This window comes from Scomber japonicus, chromosome 23 (assembly GCF_027409825.1).
Source record: "Scomber japonicus isolate fScoJap1 chromosome 23, fScoJap1.pri, whole genome shotgun sequence".
In the NCBI taxonomy this organism is placed as follows: domain Eukaryota; kingdom Metazoa; phylum Chordata; class Actinopteri; order Scombriformes; family Scombridae; genus Scomber; species Scomber japonicus.
In genome coordinates, this window is record NC_070600.1 from 20,323,821 (window position 1) to 20,334,519 (window position 10,699).

At 38.5% G+C, this 10,699-nt stretch overlaps 1 protein-coding gene across 1 annotated transcript in view; it reads left to right on the plus strand.

Moving 5' to 3' along the window:
* Positions 1–532: 532 nt before the first annotated feature.
* Positions 533–10,699, plus strand: part of rassf3 (Ras association domain family member 3) — a 38,521-nt gene continuing 28,354 nt past the window's right edge. Inside the window, exon 1 of the mRNA XM_053314170.1 lies at positions 533–1,049. Coding sequence (XP_053170145.1) covers positions 924–1,049 — 126 coding nt within the window. The 5' untranslated portion in view covers positions 533–923. The remainder of the gene's footprint in view (positions 1,050–10,699) is intronic.

Below are 10,699 nucleotides of genomic sequence, written 5' to 3' on the forward strand. Positions count from 1 at the left end.
GATGTATCTTTATTGATCCCCCTTCAAAGAAATTGGGTGAAAGTGGTCAACTAAATAAAATAAAATACAGCATACAGTAAACAACCTCTGTGTGAATAAATATGCAATATATAAATATGCAATATGCAGAAAATCCTGAGATTATATTCCTGGGATTAACATACAGTAAATGGGAGTGGGAGGTACTATAATGCTAAAGTGCATGAATGTTAGTAAGAATTGTGCATTAAAGCATAGATAATATACACAAATCTATACAAAAACAAGGATAATTCAAATATAAACCATTCATAGTATTTAATTTAATTTTTTTTACAGCATATACTGTTATCAGCTGCACTTAAACTGGCAATCAAAGCGCTGATTGGCTGGATGTGGTGTTGTGGGCGGTGCTGTAGTATCTGAGAGGCCGCTGATTGGCTGACTGCGGTTAGTGGGCGGGGCCTTACTGTAGCCTGTCTGTCACACAAGACAAGTCAAACCAAACCTTACACACTGTTAACAGGAGAGTAACAAGTAACCGGAGCGTCTGTTTTAGGGGGTTTTTCGGCTCATTCTCGGCCACATTAGTAAAAGTTAATACATTGACGCCTTTTATAACAACTTGTTTTTTATTTTGGCTTTAAAAAATGGAGATTTTTAAATGACTTTTTGGCCATTGAAGTGGAGTAAAAGCAAGGACACACGAGAGAGAGAGAGGAAGGAGAAGGAGGAGGTGGAGAAGAGGGGGATTGGGACACAGTTGAGCGGATTTGAAAGAGGAAGTCATCCCCTATAACTGTGCATACAGTGTTTCTTTTTTAACCTTGTGTGGAAGCTGATAATTACTCCATTTATTTTATTTTTTTAATTTCATTTTTTCGTGGTGGTGGGGAAGGGAGAAAAGTTTTTTTGGATGTGGCCGAGAAGTTGTTTCTCTGCAAATGACGTGGAATAGCACGATGAGCAGTGGCTACAGTAGCTTGGAGGAGGACTCCGAGGAATACTTTTTCACAGCAAGGACTTCTTTCTTCAAAAAACCCTCAGGCAAAGTCACAGCAGAGAGCAAGGTAAACATGACACATTTGCCTACTTCCTTCTTCCATGTACGCCTGTTTTGTTTTATGGATGAGTAATTGCTTCAAAGTCCGGTTATCTCATTCCTGCTTGAGGCTCGGTTCAGTACTCCATTCAGAAATGCGTCAAATCGATATTATCTATCTTATTTCTAAATATGCAGATCAAATAGAAATATTTTTAACATTATTTGCAAATCTTTAGCATGCATTCTTCACATCGGCTTTCATCTTGAATTAAAAAACAATATAATTTCACACAAAATCATCACTTTTCTAGCTGGTCCACCTGTTGTTTCCTGCGCCCTTCTCCCAACTAAATCCATTATAAAGAGGAACACGGTGGTTTAAAAGTTGTGATTTTGTATACTGTATTTAACGCCGATTTTATCTATTATTAATATATTTATTATAAAGTTGCGTATTATTGTGTTTTGTCTTTCTTATGTGTTGATAATGAGGAAGCAAGCGTTAAATTGGCATATTTTTAAATGGGGTTTGGCACGTCTTTAGGAGCAAGTTGTACGAATATTTGCATAACAACCAGCTTGTGGCTTAATCCCATTTTGACAGTTGTTGGTGGGTTTAACCTATATGTAAATTTGACAATAATAAAGCCCCTTTTTTTTGTTGTTCCTTTGCTCAGTTATAGAGGCATTGGAATTGAGAGCAAACACTGGCATTTAAAGTGTTTAAAGCTATTTTATTTGTGCATGTTTTGACTTTAAATTAAGAAGCACGTGATTATAAAAGATTGAATGATACAGATTTGAGTCTGAGTGGTCATTAGCCTGGAGGGGGACTTTAATAAGCCTATCACAACTGCAGCCTTGTGACCCAATTTGGCCCCTCCTTACCCCACAATTTTAACAACCCCCTAAAAACACAAATAACCTAGATTTAAAATGTGCCCTTTGCCTGCAGACTGAGAGAGAATTAGGTCCAGTCTAAGCGTTGGATTGAGTTAAGAACCAAAGACATTCAGCTTTATCATGTCTGGTACTCAAAATTAGGTCAGTCTCTCCATCACTCTCCTTGACCAAAATACCAGTCGGCCACTCTACACAGTCTTCAAGTAGCTCCTCTAGTCACACATGCATGCATTCATTCACACCATGCACACCCACACACACACACACACACACACACACACATATGCTCACACTGTATCAGACAGACACAGCATTGCTAACACAGCTGCAAGAATCGAGCAATTCTTCTCCTCTGCCCACTTAATGCGTTACTTGCATGACCCCCCTTCACTTTACCCACAAAAAATGCCACAGGTCTCCATTCCCTCATGCTACTGTGTGTGTGTCAGTGTGTGTGTGTGTGTGGAGAGTGGATGCACAATGTTTCCCATACACTGCTGCAAGACAGAGGTTGTGACCTGTGGTGTCTTTTAAAACTGTGGCTCCGGACCCAAAATGGGGACGCTGTTGGCTGCTGTCTGGTGGTTTCCCCACACGCCAACAGTAATTACAACTAGAAAAAGGGACGTGTCCCTTTTGGGGAAAATGTGTCGACTGTATGAAATTACTGGTTCTGTATCGGGAAAAATAGAAGGTTATTGTGCGAGTCAATGTGTATTTATGTTCACCGCTGAGTGCTGCTTACTCTACTGAAGTGGCAGCTACCACGGCTCGAGGTTGAAGCCAGTGCAGAAGTACCTTTAAAAAAAAAATGCCTTTAAAAAAACATCAATTTATCTGTTAGAAATACTAAGTTGTTGAACTCTTTTCATTGAGTCTCAATTCCCATATTCAGGCCCTTTTTTAATAAGCATTTCGTAGCTTTAATTTCTGTTATGTGGGAGTTAATTGACAGCGTTGATTGATGCTTGGCTCACCTGAAACACTCCCAGGCTCCAGGATTCGCACTGATTTGGACTATTGTTGCAATATTTCACTAAATTTAATGGTACTTGATAGCTATACCTGCCCTGTTAGCCCCATTTTGCCGGTTGGTCCATGTTTCCTGCAGCTTTAGTAAAAGTCTTGGCTCCAAATAGGAAAGATGGCTCCAACTATAAGCTTCAACTCTGGGCTTCACACCTTGCTACGTCCATCTTTATATATCCAGTCTTATAATTCTGCCTAAATTATGCACATTGCTATACATTTCTAGACATTGTGAACTAGCTGGAAGTAACATGATGCTTTTGACTATCTGAGTAAACTTTTAGTCTATATAGTCTAAAAAAAAAGTAATAAATACACTTGTTGACACCTTCAACTGTCTTAAAGGTGATATTTATTATTAATATCAGCCAAACCATCAGTGCAAACATACTATAAGTGATACATTTTGAGATAAACTTTGAGATAAACTGCCATCCCAAAGGTAGCAGCAGTAATAGGAGTAACAGTGTTTTCTTGTGTATATTATAGCGTTTAATTCATCATTACATCCAATTAGACTTGCTTCCTGTTTTTTTCCCCTTTCAAAAGTCTGTGCAACCAAAAAAAAGTAGTGTTTTAGTTTGTGAGTAAACTGAAATGTAGCTGCAGTTTAAAGCCAGCCCATTCATAACTTTCAATCACAGTGTTTCCCACGAGAGAGGAGATATTTCTGATCAAGCCGGAGTCGTTACGAGAAAGTTTAAGAGTTTAAATAAGAGAGAGACAGAGTGAGAGAGAGAGAGAGAGGAACACAAAGACTGACGGCTGATGAGCTGATTCAGGATGGTCAAACAGAGAAATGAGATGTAACAATGCGGCTAAAAGAGGATTTATCTCTATATCCTACACACACACACACACACACACACATACAGACAAACACACACACACAGACACACACACTCTCTCTCGCCCCCGCCGCCTCTCTCCACTGTAATCACCTTTTCAGTGTGTGAATGGCGAGTCTGTCGGGAAATGTCACGCTGACCAGTCGGGTTGTGCGTCTCGTGGAAAAACACAAGAGGGTAATCTCACCCAACCACACACACACACACACACACACACACACACACACACTGGACACTGGACAGCCAAATCAGCTCATCTTCAATTCAAATCATGCTCACAGACCGTACAGTAGGCTTACTGTGGCTTATTCATCATCATTCATACATGATGTTGGGCAGCCATCATATTTTTAAAGGGACAATATGAAGCGTTTTCTAGTTAATCTGTTATTTATGTGCAGTTATGATGTCAAATGTCTGTTAAACATGGTCAAAGTCCCAAAATGTGACATTAACAGAGGTAGAAACGACAAAACAACAACATTAGTGGTTTCATTTTTGGTTTTGGGGAACATTAATCAACATTTTTCACTTCTTCCTGCCATTTTATAGACTAAAAAACAACCAATTACTTCAAAAATAATCATTAGTCGTAGCTTAAAATCCCTCAAAACAACAAATATATCAAAATTGATGCTTTATCGTTCCTGTCGATCGATTTAAAGCACTCCTACAGTAGTTACACACCCAGGAGTAAAGTACAATGAGTGTCAAGTTCAAGTTGTAAAATAATAATGGAGTAAAAATGGATAGATAAGACTTCAAAACAAGTTGTGGATTTACATGCATAGTGTAGTATTTCATTTAACTGCATTATATATAGATTATAGTAGATTTTGCACCCATTTAATACACATTTTAATCTAAAAATGCGTCAAATAAGCATAAATGTTGCAGTTAAAAATGTCCTAAAACTATACTTATATAAATTTTTAATATATTTTCTTGTGATGTGATTGGCAGTCCTGGTTTTATTCTGCAGTGAGTGTTTGCTGTGTTCACTCGTGGTTTTCTGTACATTTTGGATTATTCAATGATGCAGTTTGCAGTGACAGTGGTTGTGTTTGTGCTCGTGTAATCGAAGGCCGGCTGCCGGTCAGCAGCAGGTCAGCAGCAGTGTCACCTGATTGTGAATAAGTTGATATGCAGCAGTAATGAGAACTGGTTTCTTAAAGGGAAGTTTGGGCCTCTTCAGCTTCTGTCCATGCAGCACGTACATTAGTTCTGCAGAGGTTTGTGTTATAGCACTTTTATATTGTTGCATTTAAATCTCAGGTGCTAGTACTTTAAGGTGTGGCTATCAGTTTTATACATAAACACCTGTGCAATAATGATTAAAAGTGATTAAATCTGTATTATTTCTTGCAGCTTGGTGTAAGAAATCAGCGCTTTTTTTAACGTATAAAGCTGCAAACAATTAACTCATGCATGGCAACATAGAGAATATTTATATTTTTCTTTATTTCCCAATTCATATGTACCAAAAAGATAATAGAATATACCCCAAATGACTCTTTATGACAACTAGAGCTTCCACAAACTACATTTTGTCTATAATAAACGCCCTTTAATGTTTCATATCAGTCATGGTGACGTCTTTAAATGTCTTTAAAATGATTTTTTATCTGATCAGCAGTCCAAAATCCAATTATATCTGTTTAACTATTTCTATTTCTGTTGCTTTATTGATCTATGGACTAATTGTTGCAGCTTTAATGCAGCTTTTTTTGCCTGTAAGGGTATTTTAGCTTAGTTAAATTGTATGATTTGATTCACAATAGGGATTTGATAAGAATCTGAATGAATAAAGTATAAAAAGCTCCCACTCTTTACACTACTGCCCATTCAATAAAGCACTTTAAAAAAAAAAAGGAGTGAATAATTCAGCTTTAGGGTGTTGGACCTTCACACTCCCCGGTGCTTTCCAACAGTCATACACACACACAGGAAGCTGGATTCACAACCTATAAATCAGCTTATGATTAAATAAATGACGCTGTGTCGTAATGATCCACAAGTAAGAGAGAGAGAGAGAGAGAGAGAGAGAGAGAGAGAGAGAGGGAGAGAGAGAGAGGAACTTCATACGTGTTGATCAAGAGGAAGAAGAAGTTTCCTCAGAAGCTGTACAATATGAAAAAACAAAGACAAAACCAGCAGTGATCAGATCAACCCTTACGTTATTTTTACATTTGAGAGCTGTAAAAACATCTTATACACATTTCTTTTAGTCAGACTTTTCCTAATGTGTGTAATTAATCTTTAAAGAATCAGCTAGTGACTAATGTGGAGTTTATGACTGTGAGAGACTAATAATGAGTCAGGATATGAACATGAAATGAAAGGCTTAAAGAGGACGGCGGTGGCGTCCTTTGTGTTTACCCTCCGAATGATCGGAGCCAAAACGCTGACATCATGCTTACTTTTTACAGTGTGTTTGATAAGGAGAGCTTGTTTGTTGTTCATCCACCCCACCTCCTCCTCCTGCACCTCCTCCACCTGCTGCACTCCTCCTCCTCTTCCTCCTCCTCCTGCTGCACCTCCTCCTTCTCCTTCTACTCCTGCTGTACCTCCTCCTCCTCCTCCTCCTCCTCCTCCTGCTGCACCTCCTCCTCTGTCTCTCTCTCTGCTGACCCATCCACTCCTCCTCCTCCTCCTCCTCCACCTTCTCCTGCTGTACCTCCTCTTCTTCCTCCTCCTCCTGCTGCATCTCCTCCTTCTCCTCCTCCCTCTCCTCTGACCCCTCAGAGCAGATTAATGGTTTGATATGTTATACCTGACCCCACCCTGCAGCCCTCTTGTTTCTCTTTAAAACACACTGGCAGTCACTTTTCTTTCTTTATTTTTTTTTTAACTCTCCAGTTAGACCAGTTTCTGCTCTTCTTAATCCACTTTACCTCCAAATTTGATCTTTTTTAGTTTTTTTCGGGAGAACTAGCACAAGTTTAAACACCGTGAAGTAAAAAGATTTCAACTCTCTTATCAGTCTGCTGTGGGAAAACTACCTTGTGTTTTTTTATTTATCTCCAAGGGCAACTGATAGACAGACTGACTGCTACAGATACAGATCTTATCTTTCACTCCCTCCCTCTCTCTTTCTTTCTTTCTCTCTCACACACACAGACAGACAGACAGACAGACAGACAGACACACACACACACACACACACACACACACTCAGTAAACTCTACAACCTCAAGCTTATAACTTGAGCCTGTAGCCAAAAGAACAGGTCATACTTCATTTTTTACCAGTTTTTTCCTCCTCTTGTTTGATTTTCATCTCATATAACAGTCCAAAGAAAGGAGGGTGCTATCGTAGTTTTACCCTCTTCACATGCAAAACAGATACTTATAACTAAGGTACAAATATGCCTTTAATATAATTATAATATAATAGTAAATAATATATAATAAGCTGCAGGAAACATGTGTTAAATCAAATCATAATGCTGCAGTAAAGTTAGTCCATAGTCAACTAGTGTCTAACTAATTATTATTATAAACTAATTAAAATGAAATAACTTTATTCTGACAGTTTATTGTATTAAAATGACTTCTTGTTGATATTAAAAGGCCAGTTTAGTTAAAATCCGGTGTTGTCTTTCCTGTCCTCAAGGACACACGTGAATCCAAATCCCTCCATTCTCACATTCCCCTTCTCTAGATTTCCTTCCTGTGTTAGTTCATCCCCCCCCCCCCCCCATCCTCCTCTCCTCCTCACCCCTCCCCCTTCTCTCCCTCCTCCTCTATTCTCCTCCTCACCCCTCCATCCTCCTCTCCTCCTCACCTCTCCTCTCTTTCCTCCATTCATCCGGGTTTCTAATCTATTGTATGTCACTTCCTGCCAGTTGTCACCTCTCCATCCTGTCCTCTCGGCACAGCGAGGCCACACAGGGTCTGTAGAGGATCTGTGACTAAAGTCGGACTCAGAAATGACACCATGAGCTGATTTGAGGCATAAATTTTAACCGTGATTTACTCTTTTCATCAAATACCCTCGTTTAAGACAGACTTTGACTTGTAAGAAGCAACAGTAGATGATAGATTTGTTCCTTTTAGACATTTTAAATCATTTCTTTGGCAGTTTGTGATGCTTTTTTTGGTCCAGTCAGAAACATTTTCCCTCAGTTTCAACAAAAAACTGTCAACTCTAGCACTGCAACTAATGATTACTTTAGTATCTCAATTAATCAGCCAGTCATTTCTCAATTAGGTGATGGATCGTTAAGTGTATGATATGGTAAAAAATAGCATTCATAGTCTCATAAAGGGTCACATGGATGTCTTTAATTAGCTTGTTTTGTGTCAGTAATAAGCTAAAATGTTAAGATATTCAGTTTATAGCTGCAACAATAGTCAATTAGTTCATCTATTAAATCAATTCCCACCTATTTTGATAATTGATTAATCATTTTGACTCCAAATTTCTGTGATTTCAGCCTCTCACATGTGAATATCTTCTGGTTCTATGATAATAAATTAAATATTTTTGTGTTATGGACAAAAGAGGATATTTTCTGACATTTTATGGACCAACAATTAATCAATTACTCCATAAAATAATCCACAAATCACTCGACAGTTGAAATAATTGTTAGTTGAGACGCTTGCAACCTTTTGATTTTTGCCATTTATGCTTAAAAAAATGACTAACATGATTAATTGGTTATCAAAATGGTTCCTTATTAACTTTCTGATGATTGATTGGTCGTTGCAGCTCTAATAAAAACACATATTTCCACGTTTTATCTAATTTATTGCTGTGATCCAGCGTTTCCCTCCAAGCAGCTGTGTTGCAGATGTGGGAAGTCCTTCAGATCCTGAACCTGAAGCGTCTCATTTTCTGATGAACCAAAACAGCAGAAAATGACTTAAACATGAAATTAATCATTAAATATAGATTTTCTGTGTGAAATAGAGCTTCAGTTTTTTTCCTCTTGTGTAGATTAATCTTCTTTAAAAGTGTAACGATGCAGATTAAAACACTGCAGGAAACCTACTGAAGCTCTGCAGGAACATAATTTCTAAATATAGTACTTGATGATACTAAGTAATACTAAATTCAGCTCGGAGCGACAGATTTGTGGCCTGTGTGTGTGTGTGTGTGTGTGTGTGTGTGTGTGTGTGTGTGTGTGTGTGTGTGTGTGTGTGTGTGTGTGTGTGTGTGTGTGTGTGTGTGTGTGTTGGCGATTTTCCATTTTTCCTTTGCAAACCAAACTCCTCCTGCTTGTCTGTCACAGGATCTGGTGACCTGCTTGTAATTGTCATGTTTGATTAACCTCTTTTTTCCTTTTTCTCATTTTTAGTCATATCTTCCCTCTTCTGCTGCTGCTGTTGCTGCTACATCTGTTTTCTGTTTTAACATTTTGTGTGTCTCACACTCCTGACACACTTTTCTACTCCAGCTGAGATGCAGCTTGCAGCTTTTGCATTTGAATTATATTGAATTTATTTATTTATTTCAAACTTCAGAATAAAACTAGATAAAGAAAAATGAACAAAAGAAGAATAACTGTGTTCAAAAAGAGGCAGGAAGAAGTATAAATTCCTCCCCCTCTCACACTATTCCTCCTCTAACTCATATATAATTAACTTTTTGACCTTATATTATATATTTTGATATCTTTTGCTATTAAAATGGTAGTATCCGTGTAGTTTTAACCTGCTACTTCTGTTCAGTGCTGCATGTGTTAGCCTGCAGACCTTGACCTCATTCGAACCTCATTAAAGACTATTAGTCCACATCTACTGATGCAGATTAAACTCATGACCCACTAAAAGTTGTTCCACCTTTTTTTTTTTTTTAATACGTTTAAAAGTGTCTGATCCGTTTATTTTTAGTGAATTATAAAGTGTTTCATGAGCGGAGGGATACAGGTCAGGTCAGCCGTCATGTGAGCAACTGTGTGTGTGTTTGTGATTTAGCGTTACGTGGATTTAAGTGGTGTTTAATGTCCTCTCAGTCGGCCTTAAAGGTGTTTAGAGTCACAACACCGACATGCTAACCACAAACAGGAGCGTTAGTCCTTGAACGCCTCGCTAATAGTACAACATGTAACTCAATGAACCAGCTGCTGTGGTGGAAAATTAAGCAGATTTTGGTGTTTTTATTCAAATATAACACCACCTCTGATATGATGAACTTTCTTTTTGTGCATGATCACATCTAGCGTTCATGTTTTTTTTATGTTTATGAATGAAAAAGTCCCTCAGGGCGTTGTCGAAGGACTGGAAAACTGTAGTGAACCTTGACCTTCACATAAAAGAGAAATGACTTTGGTCCCTCGCTGGTCTTTAATTAAGATGTTTAAACACTCTCGAAGTGTAAAAGAGTAAAATTTACTATGACTCACTATAAATTTTATTGAAGTGCAGCTTTAGAAGTCCATTTATCAGTTTATTACCATATTCTATGAGATCTACAAGTCCAGTGAGGATACATTAAATTATATGTAAGTTGTAAAAAAACTCCAGAAGTCAGCTCATGAACAGCATTCTGTCTTAATGGGAGATGAAAAACTACTAAGTCCTTTAAACTTGACCATAAAAAGGTGTGATGGCCGACCCTCAACCTCAGTTCTTAACGGACAATGAAGCAATCCTGTAGAGAGGAGAGCGGTTAGCCCGTCTAGCTCGTCGTGTAGCTGCATCTCTGTGAAGATGAAGGCACAGAAGTTTATTATTTCTCTCCAGGAGGTCAGAAGCAGACTTGGGGTAGTCTAGTTTATCGTCGGTGGAGCAGACGTTCACTCGGTTTGCTTGTTGTGCTTCAGCTTCCGCGCACACCGCTTCCTGTTTCCCCCCTCGGCAGTCGTTCTCATGGGGGGCGATGCTGAAGTCTTGAGGCTTGGTGCTCCAAACAAAGCCGAGGTATCACAGATTCTCCAATGATTCAC